Consider the following 20736-nt stretch of genomic DNA (forward strand, 5'->3'; position numbering starts at 1 on the left):
GCCTGGCTCCTCATTTATGTAGCCACGGTGCTCATTTGCCTGAAAGCCACCTGTTGGTGAAGTGAATATTGCATTTCTAGTTTGCAGGGTTTCCCAGCATATTAATATATTGTATGTATTTTTATTTTTAATTTTTTTAATTTTTTGTAATTTTTAATTTATTTTTTTATAGCGTATGTATTTTTAAAGCTCAGGTTTTGTGACTTACACTCAGTTGTGCCTGGTCGATAAGGAGTAATTTGGGCTAGTAAAAAAAAAAGAAGAAGAAGAAGAAGAAGAAAACACTGGTTTTTAATTCGTTTTGTAACTTAATTTGCATTCTGAGCGGATATTTCCTTTTCGCCGTTGGCTTTGTAGTGGGGCCGTGGCTGGCGGCCGGTTTTGTTCTGTGGGTGTGTCTGCCGTGGCCGCTGGTGGTGCCAGTGGGTACGCTCCACGGAAGGCCCCCTCCGTGGCAAGCAGAGGAACCACGACCGAGGTCAGGCGTGGGGCTCACAACGTGAGATGCTCCCTGGTCCTGAGTCCGCATAGAGAGCCTGCCACAGACGTGCCAGAGTGACATGTTTCAGGCGTTCGTGGAACATGGCGGAGCTGGGCATCGGCCCAGGAGGTGGGGCCACGTGGCGGTGCTCCAAGCTGGCCGTGTGGCTCGGTAGCTACAAAGTCAGGGCACAGTGAAGTGAGCGCCGCTCACGCCCGCGCGCAAGTGACAAAACGACCACGGGATGTGCGTGGACCACAAAGGACCGCAGGCGCGATTAGGTTCACGGTTAACGGTTTTAGCCGCTCGCCTTTTTTCCCTGGGATTTCCTCGTCATTCCGCCCAACGGGACCCTGGCGGCAGACGTTTCCTAGAGCAGTTAACTCTGTGGCGTCCATCAATTTTAATTGGAATCACGAAGCTAAAACCCTGGGTAGTACTTGCCAGCCATAGGTGTCTTTTAACTCAGGTACTTCTGGTTCTGCCGTGGGCTTCTCTGCAACAGTGCGCCCTGCTGCATGGCCAACTCCGGAAGGCGGGGATCTGGGCATTCTTAACAGGGACAGTGTTCAATCATCGACAGAAGAGGAGCCTATCCGTCTGTCTCTGCTGGCTTATGTTCATGAGGGTGGCTGGGGTGTCAACGCAGAGGGACCACCGCCCTGAGGACAGCTCAGCCTCAGTGTTCGCTTGCCAGCCCGGTAGGTAGTTGGTCTTTAGGCCACTGAAGCATTCTGTCCCTGCAGCTCTACAAAGCAATTACCGAGCCCTCACTGTCCTGATTTATAAAGAGATTGCCTTCCTTGCGAGAAGACAGTAAGGTGCATAGCAGGAATCCAAAAGCAAGACTGTGCTAATCTTAAAAAAAAAAAAGAAGAAGAAGAAGAAAAGACAAAAAATAAAAAGGGAAATTTATTTCTCTGGAAATCGTTCTGACTTGGCTGTAATGAAGGTGCCACCTTAAGAAACAAGTACGCCTAGGGGCGCCGGGGTGGCTCAGTCATTTAAACGTCAGACTCGTGATTTCGGCTCAGGCTGTGGGATCCCAGCGTTGTGGGATCAAGCCCTGCCTCAGGTTCCACACTGAGTGTGGCACCTGCTTGAGATTCTCTCTCTTTCCCTCTGCCCCTCTCCCCCCACTTGTGCTCTCTCTCTTTAAAAAAATCAATCAAATTAAAAAGAAACTTAAAAAGAGAAACACATATGTGTAAAGAGAAGTCAAGAGCTTTTCAAATAAATTCAGCCTTCTGTTACTTGTACCAAATAAAAATGTACAGAGGTGTGGCTAATATTAATACAGGTGTCCCTCAGTTGTCAAAAGTTTGAATCATGACACTTTGCTTTTGCAAAAAACCTACACGAGTAGCCGTTTTCACAAACCGAAGGAAACCCAAAGAGGACTTTTGCTTCTATGGGGAAAAGGGTGAGAAGCAAAACCTGTGTCCCGCGCTGGTTTTGCAGAGAGCTGGGACAGAGGCAGGGATCCAGAGCAGCAAGAACGGCTCCACCCAGCTCCTTCCCTGCAAACCACGGCCAGCGTCCTGGCATCCAGTGCCCAGAACTTCGAACCGCGTCTGTGAGCATCTGGGCTCTGTCTTCATGTATTTTGTGCATGTGTTAGCGATGTGCCCTCAGGTATCAGAAAAGCCTAAGAGAGGAGATTTCAGGGTCTGGGAATCCTCAGAATTGTTTTCCTGTAAATTAACGATAATTGCTTCTTTGCTTTACACACTTCAGCATGTGAAAGGTTTCCTAGGAACACCCTACTTTGGCCCAGCACAGGAAACTTGACCATTCATACCATTTGGCACTTAAGGTTGGTGTTTCAGATAAGGTTCCAGAAATCCACTTAAGACCCCACTACAGACTTCACTCAAACAGAGCCAGGACATTGCCCATTTCTCTCCCTTAGGATCCCGCATACTCACTATCCCCCCAGGAGAGAATACCAACCGCTCCACTCTCTGTTCACTGGAAGCTGTGAAGACTGAGGTTTTCAGGAGCCTCTTCCGCAGTAACAGACCAGCTGAAGTAAAAGGTATATGAGGCGCCTGGGTGGCTCAGTCGGTTGAACATCTGACTCTTGATTTCAGCCCAGGTCATGATCTCACGGTTCGCGGGTTTGAGCCCCGCATCTGGCTCTATGCTGACGGGCACGGGTCCTGCTTGGGATTCTCTCCCTCTCCCTCTGCCCCTCCCCCACTTGCGCTCTCTCTGTCTCAAAAAATAACTTTAAAAAACAAAAAGAAGAAGAAGTAAAAGGTACCAACCAAGCACGAGAGCAGTCTGGACCAAGCTGATGCCCACGTGTCTGGTAGCTTGTCTTGTGGCTAATCAGACCAGGGATGGGGCAAAACAAGTACTTTTGTCCCCAAAAAGTGCGTCATCACTTCAAAAAGTGCGTCACATCAGTGCTTCTTACGCAGAGGGCTTTTGTCTGCTCCGAGGTAGATAAAACATCTCCTGGCCTTGCATAGTTGAGGGCACGTGCCTTATATGTCACCCCCTCGACCCCTCCCCTACACGCATGCCCCAAGGAAGAATTTTTATTTTCTTTTGTGTGTGCATTTTCATGTCTATTCATTTTTGACAGACAGAGCATGAGCGAAGGAGGAGCAGAGAGAGAGGGAGACACAGAATCCAAAGCAGGCTCCAGGCTCTGAGCTGTCAGCACAGAGCCCAAGGCGAGGCGTGAATTCAGGAAGCATGAGATCATGACCTGAGCCAAAGTCAGATGCTTAACCAACGGAGCCACCCAGGAGCCCCTGACTTCCATATATAGGTGGCATTTTGGTCTTGGTCAAGACAATACAATTATTTGATCATTGAGAAATATCTTCTTGAAACTTGCGTGAACCCACTACAGAGAAGCAGTGTTCCAAGAAAAGGGTGGGGTGTGAAATATATATGGTTGGTGTTGAGAAGAATTTCATTTACCCTTGAGTAAAACAAACTAATGCCCTTTCTTGGTTTCCTATGCTGCTGTAACAAGTTGCCACAAACTTAGGGACTGAGGACAACACCTATTTATTATCCTCCCGTTTCTGTGAGTTAGAAGCCTGACACTATCCTTACCAGTTCAAAACCACAGTGTTGTGCTCCTTATTAATGGCTCTTGGGAGAAGATTTTTCCAAGCTTCTTCAGGTTGTGTCCAGGATCGAATTCCTTGTGGCTGTGGGACCGAGGTCCCCCTTTCCTTGCTGGCTATCAGCTGAGAGCTGACAGCCTCTCTCACAACTTAGCATGTGGCCCCCTCTGTCAGAACCAGCAGTGGGGACTTGAAGCCTCATGCGTGAGACCTCTCTGACTCTTGCTTCTGTGCCGCTCCGCTGACACCAGCCAGGGAATCCTCCCTGCTCTTCATGCTCATTGGGTCCACAGGGATCATTTGGGATATTATAAAGTCCCTAACCGTAATTCCATCTGCAAAGTCCCTTTTTCCATGTAAAGTAACCTAGTCACAGGTTCCAGGCATTAGGACATAAACATCTTGGGGGGACGTTATTTGGCCTACCATAGTCCTCCCTCTGGGCCCCAAAGATTCACATCCATCCCACATACGTTCATCCCATCCTAGGGTCTCATCCCAGGACAGCATCATGTCCAAGTCCTAAAGGTCGACCCAAAGGTCTAAAATCAGCAGCATCTAAATCAGGTGTCATCCATGAAGTACAGCTCCTGGGGAACGATTCTTCTCCCCTTGTGGTCCTACGATATCAAAGACATAGGTCATCTTCTCCCAACAAACACTGGTGTGACAGGCATAGGATAATAGATGCCAGCTCAAGAAGGGGAGAAATAGAAAATAAAATAGAGTACTGGATCACAGCAGCTCGGAAATCCCGCCCAGCAATCCCCATTAGATTTCAAGGCAAGGGATTTATCTCCTGTCATCCTTGGCTCTGCTCTCTGGGTAAGACGTCCCAAAAAGTCAACACTGGAAACGCCCCTTGAATGAATTCACCAGGCAGGTGAGGGGAGGCTTGCTTTGGTCCCCTCTTGGTTATTGGCCAAGTGTCACAGATGGTTTTAAATTTTTTTTTTAACACGTACGTATTTTGGGGAGAGAGAGAGAGAGGAGACGGGCCACAAAGCAGGCTCCGCACTGTGAGCGCAGAGCCTGATGTGCGGCTAGAACCCATGAACCCTGAGATCATGACCTGAGCCAAAATCAAGAGCCGGACGCTTAACTGATGGAGCCCCCCCCCCCCACCACAGGCACCCCCAGATGTCACAAATGGCACATTTCTGCAGAGCCACAACAGGCAGGAGAGCCACTGGTGGTACACTAACCAGCGTTCAGAGCAGCCTGGCTGGGCTACTGGGCAGCTAGATGTCAAGCAAACAGGACTTAGCACAGGTAATGTGGTTTGGCAAAAGAGCATCAGCATGATTCACCTTGGTGAACCGTGAGCCCACCGTGGTTTTATTGAACACAAGGGGCTGGCATAGCATACCAGGCTTAGTAAAAATGGAGACGTACACACCAGAATTGGCATTTGCCACAGACGGCTACCTCTCCCTACAGGTCCTATCCTCTGTTAATGCCAGGAGTGGTGGCCTGGAGACCCCACCTCTGCGTGCTTGTGCTTGGTTAGCATTTCCACACTCTGGTCACCTGGAGCCACCCCTAAGCCTGTTATGTGTAGGTTAAGCCTTGCCCTTCAAATTTGGAGGTACATTCCACGAAATATGCATAAAATGCTTTCTTGATAAGACAACGTTTATCACACTCTGGGTTCTTACTTCTTAAGAACCTATGACTTGCAGCAGCAAATGTTAAGGAAAACAATTGATGTCCACATTTATAGAATTACAACCTCAGCGGGGTGCCTGGGTGGCTCAGCCGGTTAAGCGTCAGACTTCGGCTCAGGTTATGATTTTGCAGTTTGTGAGTTTGAGTCCCCCATCGGGCTCTGTGCTGATGGCTCAGAGCCTGGAACCTGCTTTGGATTCTGTGTCTCCCTCTCTCTTCCCCTCCCCCACTCGTGCTCTGTCTCTCTCTCTCTCTCTCTCTCTCTGTCTCTCTCGAAAATAAATAAACATTGAAAGATTAAAAAAAAAAGAATTACAACCTCAGCAAAGATTTTAATTACAACTTAAAGGTGAGTAGTAAAACCTCCATCCAACTCAGCCTATGTTTCTTTTCCAGACACATCTAGGCATTACTTCCAAGGGAGATAGGTTCCCAAATCCTTCATACCTCTGTTTTCATACCGATGATATCAGATCTAGGCACATAAGATATGTTTCTGCTTGCCTGCTAGGCGGAGCTCCCAAGGTCAAGGGCCAGGTGTTCTTTTTATCCCAAGACATGGCATTAGGTGTGGAGCAGAGTCGATACCCAGTCAAGGTGGGTTAGTTCGTTGCTTTGAACTGATCTATCCATTAGCCTTTCTTCTAGTTCCATAGACTGTATCTCACAAAACCCATAACTCCTCCAAATTTCAGTTCAATGTTACTTATTGCTGTAAAAAATTAAAAATAACTTGTATGTGCATTAATAGGGTAATAACTTTTTAGGTAATAAATCATCATATATTTATACACGGAATGCCCAAAGTTGTTCCATGAATAGGGTACATAGGTAGGTATTACCGTGAAAAGAGGCTATGGTAGGCTTTTAATGCATAAAAGCAAGCAAGGTGCTTTACAAACCACTATGGTAAAAAGCAAAAGCATACCTACACAGTTTATTGGTATGAGTAGAAAATAATCTTGAACGATAAATGTCAAATGGTGACAGTGATTTCCTTGGACAGAAGGATGAGGGGGAGAAGAGAGAGTAAGGATGTTCACTTTTACTGATGTATTTCCCCCAGGGTTTGAATACCTTTACAATAGTTTCAGATTTTTAAAAAAAGCAGTAATGAAAATTTTCAAAATGAGGGTGTCATTGTTGCTAGGAAACCTTCCATTCTACCCTCTGCACACCCCTCATCCTCTCTGCAGGCTTGCAGTACATGTTCCAGGTGGTTCCTGCAGCTCCCCGCCTAGTGTCTCTCCCTCTTGGATGGGGGTCTCTGGGCGACAAGCAGCTAGAACACTTAACATTTCCTTCGTAGACTCCATACCAGGCCCTGAGCATTTGGCCGTGTCACCACACGATCGGGTGATGCCAGATGCTCCCATCAGCGCACTATGGATGAGCAGACCAAGGCAAGGCATGTGCCTCCACACCTAGGTAGCCCCAGCTATGAGGCCATGCCAGGTGCATGAAAGGGTCCACCTTTGTTGAAGTTATCAAATGAGAAGAAGGCAACAAGCTGGTCCCTTGTTTTGCTAAAAGTGTGTGAGGGGGCACCTAGGTGGCTCATTCAGTTAAGCGTCCGACTCTTGATTTCAGTTCTCACAGTTCATGGGATCAATGCCAAACTCTTCCTGCAAGCTGGGGGTGAAGAGAGCTATGGCTCGGGGATACCTGATTGTCTCCAGGCAGCAAAATTGTGCCGTTCTCTCCAGCACTCCGTGTGTCTGATCAGTATTGTCAACAGTCATAAGAAAGCTCGTATCTCAAACTTGTTTAGTTATGTTCAGCTGTTGTTGTCTTTTTCTTCCTTCCCAAATTGAGCCTGCTCTGAATAATCCAGGATGGGGGTTGTAGTGGCAGGGCACAAGCCACAGTGTAAGAAGCCTGTATTCTTGACGAAGCAGACATCCAATATTGTCCAGTGAGTACAGCGCACGGAGGTAAATCAGTCACACGAGTTGACTGTCCGATGGGAGGGCTGAATGCACGAGTAATAGCCACCTTGCTCTGAGCACCTAGGCTGTGTTGGGCACTCAGCTGTATGCGGAGCATACAAATGACAGCAACATGCCTTTTACCCTCCAGAAGGTTCCAATGCAGCAGTAAGGTCACAGCCTAAATAATTCTAATACAAAGTCAGTGGTGATGGTTAAGAGAGAGTCAAAGAGCAAAGAGAGTGTGGAGAAGAGAGGGCTCATTTCAAATAGACTAATTGCTAACAATCTCATCCATTGGTTTTCTCTGCAGTTTCCCTGTTCATATCCTGACCATCTTGAAGTGGAGGCACATAAAATGAAGTCTTTCATGTGAAATGCTGGTTGCGTTCCTTTTGAACGTGCATTACAAGTGCCTCTTTGGATCCTATGAGGGCTCTGTATATTGAATTTGTTTTACATAAGCTCAGTGAGTGATGGAAGCTAAGAGAAACAGCATGTCAAACAGCACTGAAGAGAGGGGAAATAAAGCAGCTTAACTCGTTACAGTTGAATAACAGAGATTGTAAGAGATTTTGTACCTTTTAATTGTAAGAAATAAAAAGTTTCGTTTTTATCAATTAGATAAAAAGATTATAGAACCTACTTTAAGCAGAAATCTCCAAATGACATGTCAACTGACAGTTCAATCAAGATTATAAAGATTATTTCTAAGGCATAGCTGTCATGCCATCTTTGTGCTTTTTTGCAAATAATCCATCAGTATTTGTTTGAATGTCATGTTTATGCATAGAAATTTGCTGTACCGGTTTCCCATCAGACGTGAAAATCACCTCGGTCAAGATGGGCAGAAGATGGTTTCAAGTGCAACAGGAGGGTAGAACTTTGTAGGTTGGACACTGGCTCATTGTCCCTTCCTTAGGACCATGATTAGTTAATCGCTACACACACAAAATGTTGTTGGTTTTTTAAAAATTTTTAAATAGTGAAGCATGCACGATATAGTAGATCTTGTTTTGTGGGGGGAAAGGAGAAACAGGAAACTCTCCTCTCCTCCAGAGTGAAAAGCCAGGGGTACTTTTCTGATGTGTTTCCCTCATTTAGGAGTAGTTGCTTAAAAGCCAACTCACCCCCCAGAGGGTTGTAGGACACTGTTCCCCATTGATTAAGAGACATGTGCACACCTCATTCTGTTTAAAAATATGTATTGAGCATCATCATACCTGAAGACACTGTGGTAACTCCCTCTTCCCCTCCGTATCATAGAGGTGTGTTTGTGTGTGTGTGTTTACATGTGTGTTTATATGTGTGTGATTATATGTGTGTGCGTGGGTGTGTGTCCCATTCATTTCCCCTTCTCTACAGGGACCCAACTTATTAGTCTTCTCATTTCTCAATATCTTACACATTTTTTAAAGATTTTATTTGTAAGTAATCTCTACACCCAACGTGGGGTTCAAACTCACAACCCCAAGATCAAGAGTGGCATACTTTACTGACTGAGCCAGCCAGGCACCCCACAATATCCTATACATTCTAATATAGCAGCCAGTTAGTAAGTTTTTTTTTTTTTTAATTTTGGAGGAGAGTGGACTAGAATCAAAGAAAAACGAGAATAAAGGGTACTGCTTAGATTAATATTCACAACTATAATGTTGACCGATTGATAATTCATGATCTTTCCCAGGTTGCCCTGTCTGTTCATTGATTACCACTGAAAATAGGCTGATCATTACGAAGTGTATTTGTGAATGAGGAGGCAATCTGCCCTCACCATAAAGCTACTCAAGGGCAAGACTGAGCATTCATTGGAAGAGGGCAGAAGACTTCAGACTAGGGTGGACAGAGCTACCCTCGGGCACTTTCAAGACTACATTCCATCGTTCTCTCTTTGGAAAAACAACCTCTTCAGAGTATAGGTGCAAGATTTAAAACACACAGGCACACTGCCATCCAGCATTCTTCTGGCCAAAGAGGTCTGATTGGGATTTTTGACAAGCCTATTACTCTAACAGCCTCAAAGCCTGACCTGGTGAAAACCATTTCAAGGAGGGATGGTCTAAAACTGCTCTGTCACAAAGGCCGTCCTTCTCGTTTAGAGTAATACCAGCAAAGCTCTCACCACTTCTTCCTGCAGAAATTTTGGCTCTTCCTCCCTCTCCGAGATCCTGTCAGAAGTGAGGGTTGGCCACCCCAAGGGGGAGTCCTGACACTTTACCTAAAAATGCTGTCACTATTTGCCTAGTTATATTATCGGAGGAACTGAGAAATTTTGTTTATATTTTAAGATGAGCAAATGCCAAAAATACTAATTTGAATTGAATAACCTTTCCCAGTCTTAGATTAAAACGCGGAGAGATCCTCCGCATTTAAACACATTAAACACATCCTCCAGAACCTTCTAGATATCGAAGAAAACATTTATGTTCAATAGCATTTTAGCCATTGGCATTTTAGTGTCGGCCCTATTTTATTTTCGTTCCTAGAAAAAGTAGTATATCCATGTTGTACATCAAGCCTGAAGGCCTTGCCTTCCTCTCCTCATAGACTGGGTTCAATCCCAGCCCCTTCATTAACTCCTCCCTCTGTGGCCTTGGGCAGCTCTCTCAGGGTTCTCATCTGTAAAACAGAATGAAAAGTAACCTTGAAGGACATTTTGAAAATGAAATGGGAATGCCTGCGTCAGTTACAACGTGGGCATGAGATTCATCCTATTCGGTGCCTCCTGCGGGCTCTGTCCAGGGCCACAGATTCTTGGGATGTGCCATGTGGCAGCCATCAGCAGTCAGCAGAGAGGGTGCCCTTCCCAACCAGACCCTCTCTCTAGAGCCAGAGTCAGCGCGGTGGTTCTCAACTTTGGCGTCACCAAATAGGAAGTTATCTGATACCACCCAAGACTCCAGAGTGGGGCCCAACAGTCTCCTCCGGGTGATTCTGATATTAGCCGAGTTTGAGAGCCACTGGCCCACTGGGATCATTCTCGAGAGATCACTCTTCCCATGGTCGCTAAATTCCCTCAGTTCCTTTATACCTTCCCTTAACTCACCTCCAGCATCCCTCCAACAGGCTGTGTTGTCCATGACTTGCCACAGAAGTTCTCTGCCTGAACCAAATCCTAACCAGGGGTAGGAGAGGAAGAATGTACTCTCAGGTGGTGGAGTCACTAAAAGCACCCCAAAGATTCACCCTTGACTGAGCTTTTCTCATGTCTTTTGTAGAAGTGGAAGATCTCACTGCTTCCCAGCTGCCTGTTCCCTGACCATCTGCCCCTTCTGTTGGCTTAAGCTCAGCTTGTGCTGGTACAGGAAGGAACTTGGGCCATGCCTGCCCATAAAAGGTGCCCATGAGCATCCCGGTGATTAAATTTTCACAGAACCCCCTACCTATGCGCCTAGAATAAATTTCTAGAAGTTGACTTCTGGTAGGGCCAACGTAGGTATATTTTTGAAGCAGGTGAAATTAGATCTCTAAAATATTTCAGTAAGTCAGAAGCTCCGTCTTTGAAAAACGCTCTCGCAAATTTCTCAAAGAAGAGGCCTTTGAATCACAGAGCTTGATTCCCTTGTCAGCTGTCAGTGAAGTAAACCTTAAAGACTTTCCAAGAGCCCCATTCTCCGCGGCCACGGGACCCTCACAGATGACATGTTCAGAACTCTGAGTCTCCTTTGCACAAGTTACGATGCAGATACCTATGACTTACCCAGTTCTACGATGTATTTGTGGAAACCATCCCTACTATTTAAAACCGTGTTCTCGGTAAACATTCTGGAGTTGCGCGTGGGAGAAAGGTTCTTTTGGGGACCACAGGGAGGTAGCTGACGTGCCCTTTTGCTTTTGCAGGAATGTTAGTTCAGCCGGAGAGGAGGCCCGCAGGAGGATGCGGGAATGCGACGGGCTCACAGATGCGCTGCTGTACGTGATCCAGTCTGCACTGGGGAGCAGTGAGATCGACAGCAAGGTTTGTTGTCTTTGCATAGATTAAACATCTTAATCAATAAAGATGCCCAAGGGACTAAGCAACGGCTAACAACAACGGAGAGCTAATGCTGTGCCTAATACCTTCACTCTGAAATCTATCGTGGTCTCCCTGTAGGACTCCTATATTTTCTTGATGGCTTCTAATAATCCTAGCCTAGAACTAGACACCTAAGTCTCAATAACGAATAAATAAAAAACGTGGATTGTTTTAAGTTACTCAGACCGGATGAGTGTATCAACTTTTCCATGCTACATTACCCACAAGCTTCCAGTTTAATTTTTTTGAAAGCTGCTTTTAAAAGAAAGAGACCTATTAAAACTACCTGAGCTTCGAATAACTCTATATTCTTAGCAGTTAGCTTTTTACAAATGTCAGTTGTTCAAATGCCATTTTAAAAGTACCTGATGAAGGGGCACCTGGGTGGCTCAGCTGGTTAAGTGTCAGACTGTGGCTCAGGTCCTGATCTCCTGGTTTGTGGGTTCGAGCCCCGTGTCAGGCTCTGTGCTGACAGCTCTGAGCCTGGAGCCTGCTTCAGATTCTGTGTCTCCCTCTCTTTTTGCCCCACCCCCTCCCCACACCCACTCTGTCTCTCTCTCTCTCTCAAACATAAACATTAAAAATTTTTTTAAATTTTTTTAAAAAGTGCCCAATGAAGGTAAGTAACTGCTTTAAAAATGCTAAATAAACGAGGCTGGTGATATGTGAATCATCAGAGTCTCTTCAGTGTTTGAGTTCACAAACCAAAATAGAGTTGGGTGGGCTTTTCCAGTGTTGGAGGTATTTTGTTTCGCCTCAGTTTGTCTTTTGATTAGTTTCGATTCATTCTGAACGTAAAACTGCAAAGTAATAATGTCCTGATGTAAACACAGACTCTAATGATGCTTTTAAAGTAGTCCGTGTGACAAATGTAAACACAGACTCTACTGATGAGTCCATGTGACAAATGCGAGACCGTAACGAGAACTTCTCTAGAGCCACACCATGGACATTTGGGGCTGGATAATTCAGTGTTTGGGGGCCACCCCGTGCATTGTAGGATGTTGAGCATCATTCCTGGGCTCTACCCCTAGATGCCAGCAGCTTCATAGCTGGGACAAACCAAAATGTCCCCAAGATATTGCCAGATATCCCACAGAGGGAGCAAAATTGGTCCTGGTCCTTAATCCCATGGCTTTTAATGCCAGCTCTTCGTTAGAATTAGGACTGCTTAGTAAATACATGTTGCCTAGACCCCATCACAGCCCTCTGACTCTGAACGTCTACCTCTGATCTCAGATTTTTGTTCCTTAGAAGTTCATCAGGTGATTCGATGTGTGGCCTGGACTGAGAGCCCACCTTAGTAGATACAGCTTTGACAAGGACTCTCATCAGAAACACGATGTAATGTAATTTAGTTGTAAAGTCACATAAAGAACAGGTACGAGTGGTTTGATCCCTTTGGTTACCAGCTGGCATGGGGAATGACCTAGTGAGGGGTTCTCAACCTTGACTGCACAGTGGAGCCACTGAGAAATGTAGGAAATTGCTGATACTTGAGACCTACTCCCTGTGGTGGAGGCATGATCTGCCTTCTGGGATTCCCATCCTTTGAGTACTAGTTTACCGCAGTTGTGCACACAGTTTGTCATCTGATCGCCGCCACTGACTTATGCTTGCATCCATCAGCTTACCGTGAAGTGCTCCTCAGTTTCGACATGGAGTATGATGGACTCTAGATGTAATCAACCCCTTTTGTAAACACTGTTAACGGCCATTTTAGAACTTTTAATATCGTTGATAGGAAAACGAAGTCCCTAAAAACGTGACCAGTCAAGATGTCTTGGGGATTTACAGATGTCTGTTAACACAATAGGCGATTTTTAAAAGAGCTGCCAAAGGAAATTCACTAAGGCTTCAGTGCAGCGGGTCTTAACGTTCAGAGCAGGAAAGGCTACAGCATCGGGACACTGAGCCTCTTACTGTAACGGATGCCAAAAGAGCTTAATGTTGTCTCGGCCTTGCAGTTGAAAATAAGGGTCAACAGCCCCTTGCTTTGGCCAACCGCCCATGCCCACGCTGGTGGGAAGGTAGTCTGTAGCAGCATGGCCCCAAAACGAAGTGCTGTGAGGCCCCACCCCTTTCTCCTGACGTGTCAGACTCCTGGGAGACATTGGAGATCACCTCTTTTAATGTCCACATTCTCTTCAAAAGAGGAACCTAGAATCCCTGGGAGTATTAAAGGCGGGAATCATAAGACGCGGCTATTTCTGATGCAGCAGCTAGAGCACCAGGCTTGGGTAGATTTGCCCCCACCCTCCTGCTGATTATAGAATTGTACCTGGGCACCCCGACTTTGTGACAAGGAAGATCGCCGTAGCTTCTGAAAGGATCAGACTCCACAAGTTACTTAGCAGTGTTTTGCCAGCCAGAACGTGCCAGAGAGTTCTAACGTATTATGGTCCCACAGTGTGCCACTCAGCCCTCTGTCTGGTCACCTCTGAGCTTTCACAGTGACAGGATAGAGGAGGGAGGTGAGTGCACATTCTCTTTACGGCCAGCAAAGCTAATGGCATCCTAGAGCCTGGAATCCACACAAGCTCTCAGCTCGGCTCCTGTGACCGGGACAGTTTGTTGAATGGGTAACATATGGTTCAGCAGTCTATGGACAACTTCCAAATTAGCCCTTTGCCATAGAAAATAAGGCGTCAAAATGACCCTGGTGACCACGAGGAGCAGCTAGAAGTGCTGTTGACAGCAGTGCATGTCAAGAGCAGCGCCACCAGCTGCCACATGCCTTCTGCTGGCGTCCCAAAGAAGGACGGTGGCTGCCTGTTTTTCTGTCCCCTATCCCCCTCCTTTCGAGGAAAGAGCTTGAATGGGTGGCCCTCCCACACCAAGCTGAGCTAGAGGGATGAGTTCAGCCTCTGTGTCTCCCTTGCCCCATCTTTTCCTCTGCACCCCCACCCCTCCATCAACCCCACTTTCTCCCCGCCTCCGGCTTCTCCCAAACCATCCCCCAGCCACAGGTAGATCATAAAGCATTTCTCAAAACTGTGGCTGTGTTCCCCAGTAGTCATTTGTTAAACAGAGGCACGAAGATGCCCCCAGGGAACATGAGCAGCAGGATGAGAAAGAAGTTGATTCTCCCAAGTCTTTGATGTAAGGAAAAAATCAGTTTGAGCTGATTTAAAAATCGTTCTGACTTATGCCATAACATTTCCCTTTCAGGGAGAGACTTTTCTCTCTTTCATGCATCGTCCTGTGTTTACCTGCTTTCATGCCGGTTCCTTTTTTTGATGCTGAGAGGATGCTTGAAATAGAAAATCAAGTTGGCTTAAAGCCTGTGGGATTAGCAGCCGTGAAACCTTGAAAAGCTGACAAGAAAGGTCTAGAATGGAGCAAAGGCTCCCGAGATACATTCTGAAAACCAGTTTTCCTGGTTGATTGTCACACGCCCAGTAGTCAAGTCAAAGATGCATGCTTCCTTTAACCAGATCCCCGTCGTGGGAGGGGAGCACTTAGCCCCATCCCTTCCAGGCTGGGCCCAGGACTGGGAAGACGTGGCCCAATCTGCTGTGAGTCCCTGACGACTACAGGTCTCGTCCCTCTCATCTGTGAAATGGAACCACGTTCCCTGCCTTGAATGCTGGTGCACACAGCAGGTGCCTGAGAAACCATAGCCAAATTGGCATGCTTTTAAAAATAAAACTTAGCTCAGTTCAGTTTTTTTCCCACCATTATTTTTTGAATTGGGTGCATTTTTCTTCTTCCCACTGTTCGTCAAATTCGGAACAAAGGTCAAAAGGTCAGTGCAATGGACTGAGTGTATGTGTCCTCCCAAATTCATGTGTGAAACCTGTTCTCCAAGGTGATGATCTTTGGCAGGAAGGGTCTTTGGGAGGAAATGGAAACACAGAGAGATTAAGCACTTTGCCCAAGGTGACACAGCCCATGAAATGGCAGAGCCAGAGCTCAAACCTAGACTGGCGGCTCTGGGTCCCATGCTCTGGACTCCCAAGCGTGCTGTGTGCACCATTGTTCACGGTATGAATTCTCATACAGCATTCTCCGTGGGCAGGCACTATCTTCAGTACGTACACACTAGGTTTCCCACTGTTGCTGGAATAGATCACCACAAACACGGTGGCTGGAAACAACGCATACTTATTATCTCACCGTTTCACAGGCCAGGAGTCCCAAATGGGTGTTGTTGGGCTAAAATAAAAGTGTCGCCAGGGCCGCATTCCTTCTGGAGGCGCCAGGGAGAGTCCAATTCCTCGTCTTTTCCAGCTTCTACAGGTGCCCACATTCCCTGGCTTGTGGCCCCTTCCTCCATTTTCACAGGCAGCAATGAGAGGTCACGCCTTTTCACACCTGTTCTGCACCCTCCCTCGCTTCTAAGACCCTCATGGTTACATGGGCCCCCCAGGATAATCCGGGACAATCTCCCTAACAGAAGGTCAGCGGATTAATTCTGTCTGCCGCCTCCATTCCCCTTGGCCTCGGAACCTAACATATTCAGAGCTTCCAGAGATTAATGCAGACATCTTGGCAGGGGAGGCATTCAGCCTACTGCACACACATACTCTAGCTCACCTGATCCTCACAGCAAGCTAAGATGTGGGTACCATTCCGAGCATCTGACAGAGGAGGGAATTGACTCAGAGAGATGTTGGGCGTATCGTCCCAAGTCACAAGGCAGCAGAGACCAAGGGCCCTAAGGTGTTCAGCTGCACCTGCGTCCTCAAGCACTGTTGAATGCCTATGCTAAGGAAACAGGAGCACTAGCCACCTCAAAACAAAGCAGTAGCATGGAAACATTTATGCCCCCAGCAGATCCCAGCACATGGCTTGTCTAGGACCCCCCCAGCTTTATATCTCCTACCTTATTTTACTACCAGAAAGGGCCCTGGTGGATGGCAGATAGTAGTTAGTGTCTCCCTCCCGGAGCTGATGGAAACGTGAGTATCCATAATCTCGGTGATGCCGAGCCCTGGTCCCCAGAGGGGAGTGGCCTGTGAGTGGGCCACCATCCGAGACCTCTGGCGATTGTGGATTCTTCCCCACTCATTAGTGAACTTCAACCAACAATGGCAGCTGCTTACATAACCATAAGAGACTCTTAAATACAGAGAACAAACTGAGAGTTGATGGGGGCAGGGGAAATGGGTGATGGGCATTGAGGAGGACACTTGTTGGGGTGAGCACTGGGTTGTATGTAAGTGTTGCATCACAGGAATCTAGTCCTGAAGCCAAGACTACACTGTATGTTAGCCAACTTGCCAATTTAAAAAAACAAAAACAAAAACAACCACACTGACAGCTGCTTATAAAAGGAGCTACTTTGGATAAGGAAAGGTTTCAAGACCTTCTCGGGCTTCTCTGAATTCTTTCCACTGCGACCATCAAGGGCGCCTTTAGGAGCCAACAGCTAAATGTATCCAGAAAGGATCAGGAATATGGAAATGACTCGCTTTCCTGGGTGGAGGAGGGATGCTGGTTAGTTTTTATTCATTCCTCCTTTGTTTCTTTTCCTTTCCTTTCTTTTTTGTTTGTTTGTTTGTTTGTTTGTTTTGGGTTCTCCAGACCGTTGAAAACTGTGTGTGCATCTTAAGGAACCTGTCATACCGGCTAGCAGCAGAAACGTCTCAGGGACAGCACATGGGCACAGATGAGCTGGACGGGCTTCTCTGTGGTGAGGCCAACGGCAAAGATGCAGAGAGTTCCGGGTGCTGGGGCAAGAAGAAGAAGAAAAAGAAATCCCAGGATCAGGTAATGTGGGCGACTCTGCAGCTCCACACAATTATCCCCTCCCCTAATTACAACATTAATATTTCTTCTGCGTGTACACGTACGGGGCTCTGTACTTTCAACGCAGGCTAAAATCATTAACACATCTGCACAGTGTTCCCGTGGGGAGAGGGGGTCTGACAGGGGGACATCGAATGACTTCCCCCACATCCTGCAGCCCAGTCAACATAGGAACTTTGCCAAAGAGAGTCATGTCAGGTAGACTCTGAGGTAGCAGCTTGGAGAGTCCAACCCGGGCACTGATTCTTCTGTGTGTTGATTCGTACCTCGATGGAGGTCCCGGCCAGGGACAGGAGGGTGCTTTGCAGGTGTTTCACAGGTACACTGTAGGTGTGATCTAGGAAGAGAAGCTAAGCAGCCAACACATATTTTACTGCATGTTTTGAAACGTTTTGATATGTGATCTTGCATTTATTGTTAGAAATGGGGGCTCAGATTCCCAGTTCTCCAACAGAATGGCATTGGAAGCTTGGCCTTGGGGGACAATTCTGATAAATTCAGAAAGCTGAGCAGCTGGAGAGGTGTCTCCAAAATGATGGACTTTACCTTGGGCGGCTGTAAGTAGGCTGCCTGCACTGAGGTAATGGCCAATAGGAAGCCACTCTTGGCCTTGATGGAATCAAGATAGTCTCCAGCCTTTTCTCCCGGAGCCTCTGGAAGACGGAACCCTCACCCATCGGCCCCCCACCAGCTGAGGGAGTAGTGTGAGTCGTAGCTGCGGCCAGAAACCCCTACTACTGAGGTTTCTTCATCTCTCCTGGACAGTGATCATGAGTCCAGCCTTCCCCTGGACACTGTGGTCATATCCCAGCTGCTAACGGTCATACAGACCCAAGATCTGACTGTCTTCAAGAGTGAACAACTAAGAGAGCAGGACAGAACTCCCAACACTGTCTCTTAGCAGGTTTTAATTCAAAATAAATATGCAAAAGTATCTGTTTAGATCAGAGCCCATCATTTTTTAAAGTGTTCTCAAAATCATTTTGCTTTGAGTAAGGGTTATAGGCGCTATTTTGTTTGGAGGAAGGATTCATGGGAATGCATTCTTAAACATCATTCCTAAATTTAACTTGAATGCATCAGTGTTCACATGTTTTAGGTTCTAGTTCTCTTGCTCTTTGTGGCCCCTGGGGGCCGCTCCAGACACATCTACAGCCTCTAGGTCTGTACATTCCGGCATAAACACACCTGTAACCTAAAAATACGTGCTTCTGGCCTTTTCGATGGTGATCTGCTGCTCTGAGACGCTCCCAACCCTGCTTTCTCTCCTGTGCTCTGTGTCCACCTTCTCCCTGAATTGCAGGAGCCTTTTAAGAGGATTGAGCCATACTTCTTAAAATCTCCCCTCAGGGGAATGCAGTGGTTAGCTAGCAGGTGTTTATTGAACTGAGCCAGGAATTATGCCAAATAGTATTGGATACCTCAGTTTTCCAACCCAGTACTTAAGGGGGCCAGACCATAATGCTTCTGACCCTTTCCATTATCATACAAGCGAAACATGGCCTAACAAAGGTATAATGGGTCCTTCTCGTGCTTTCCTTCTGCAATACTGTATACCATGGGGCCCTGTCCCTTTACTGCTTTATCCTGGAAAGTGAATGAGCATAATAAAGGTTGAAAAGAAGAATGGCATATGGGCAGGAATGTGGTGCTTGCCAATCTGTCAAGTGATCGTAATCCCTCAGGTCTTACCCACCACTTACAGACTCGGAACCTCCTGGATGGGCCCAGGCAACTTTGGAAGGCAGATTTGGGAAATTGTACTAATGCATGAGCCTTGGTGTAAAAAACAAAAACAAAAAACTTTGAACTGAGATTGAATTCACTCTGATTTCAAGGTTTTGTCTTCAGTCCTTTTTTGGATTCTGAACCATCCTTCTGATGGTCCCTGCATCTGTCACTGGTGTCCCGTTAGTAAGAGTTGGCCTCAGACCCTGAACCCTTTTTCTAATGCTGCCAATGTGTGCTCGCGTGGCTTGAAGCCTTTCAAGTGACAGGTGATATTAGGCATTGATTGGGTCCAGAGAGTTCAGGAGTCAGAAGAAAATATTCATGGACTTCACCCCCAACCACATCCCTCCTTTCACGTTGTGAGCTGTGTCATGGAACCTTATGATGAGCAATTTCCCACCTTAGAATGTTGTACTTCAAGCCATATTTTACAACATAAATGAGCCATTTTCTAAGTTGAGTAAGATGAAGAGATTAAAGCACTTTTATCATTTTTGCCAAAAGTCTAAGTGAAAATTTATAAGGGTCATTTGTCCCATCTTTTTCTCACAATATTTTCAAGGAGACAAAAAGGATTTCTTTAAGAAAGTTTTGCTGAAACAGCCATGTTAGAATACAGAACATTGTTGCTTATAAAGAAACATCAAAGCCATGGTTTCAGTCAAGTGATAGTTACATAAAAGACTTTGAACTGTGCTCTCACGTAATAAAAGTATCTTATGAAACATTTTAGTGAGGGTGTAAACAGATAATAATTATGGTTGTTTGAAAGTCATTTAGGATGTTTTGTCAAGTTCAGTCAAAAGTAGAAAAAAACAGTCAAAAGTAGGAGCCATCTTGCATTGAAAACGGATGGAAGGGAGGCACAGCTGAAAGTTCTGGAGATGGGGAGGAGAGCACCAGCATCTGGCATGAAGAAGAGGGAGAGGAAGACGCCCTCACATCCAGTTGGCCCTCAGCCTGGTGACTGGACCCCAGGAGAGAACTGAGTCTAGATGGCGCCACCTGCTGGGAAGGATGGGCATATGCACCAGTCTGGGTCTCAACAGAGAAACCTTGCTTCTTGAGGAATGTGCTTTGCACTTGGGGAAACCAGGCAGCCATTCCAAGTTGTCTAAAGGAATTAAAAGCCAGCTGCCTCCAGTGAGAGGAGGAACCAAGGCCCTAATTCATCACTGTTAACTGGTTGCCGCAAGGTGAGAAATGGAAATGTCCTCGGGTCTGTCTAGGACAAAGCATCCCCATCCTTGCTAACACCAGAACAGAAGGTTACCTTCAGAGCCTGCAGACTGGCGTAACTCATCTAGAAGCTTCCAGAAAGTTGTACGTTTACAGCTTTAATGATTGTCAGATATCCAGTCTCTGGAATCTGTTGCTCATGAAGTCAGGTTTTAAAGACTATGTAGTGACAAGAGAGCATATGGAATACAAAGTGGAGGAAAATGATATAAAAATGGGAGTGTATATAGAGATACGTATGATGTTGATAAAACCTGGCCAGGTTTGCAAAAGGTGTATCACATGCAAATATAAAATACATATGTATATATTTTTATTATTTATATATAATATATTCATTATTATATGTTTATATATATTTGTATTTGTATATATACATGTATGTATTTCTAGGGAAAGTACAGTAACATCAAAGACAAAGGCTACTGATTGTTTCATACTTTTGTATTTACAAATTTTCGAACAGGCATTACATTTATAATCTTTTCAAATGCCATCTAGAAAATAATATTTTGAAAAGCATGAAGTGATTAAGTCAGTGTTTGCTTATAAGAATGTATTTGTTTTCCTTTTTCCATTTAAGACACCAGAGAAAGGTACAAGGAAAGTTTGTCTAATCTGCAACAGACACTGCCCAGGACAGAGAAACCAGTGATTTTACGAGGAAGCCAAAGTGATAAAAATCATAATTGGTTTAATGATTGCCTCTGGGGCTTTGCTATATCTCAGAATTTTATGTTGATCTTACCTCTGGCATTGTTATTCTATACCTTAGGAAAATTCTCTGACACTATGAAGGTCAGATTTAGTTATAATAAAAAAATCTCAGAA

At 45.9% G+C, this 20736-nt stretch overlaps 1 protein-coding gene across 3 annotated transcripts in view; it reads left to right on the top strand.

The window, feature by feature from the left end:
• Positions 1–20736, top strand: part of CTNND2 (catenin delta 2) — a 933243-nt gene that overhangs the window by 785319 nt on the left and 127188 nt on the right. For all 3 annotated transcript variants that reach the window (XM_053202070.1, XM_053202078.1, XM_053202077.1), the window contains exons 13-14: positions 11007–11124; positions 16711–16896. In XM_053202070.1, coding sequence (XP_053058045.1) covers positions 11007–11124; positions 16711–16896 — 304 coding nt within the window. The remainder of the gene's footprint in view (positions 1–11006; positions 11125–16710; positions 16897–20736) is intronic.

This window comes from Acinonyx jubatus, chromosome A1 (genome assembly GCF_027475565.1).
Source record: "Acinonyx jubatus isolate Ajub_Pintada_27869175 chromosome A1, VMU_Ajub_asm_v1.0, whole genome shotgun sequence".
Lineage (NCBI taxonomy): Eukaryota > Metazoa > Chordata > Mammalia > Carnivora > Felidae > Acinonyx > Acinonyx jubatus.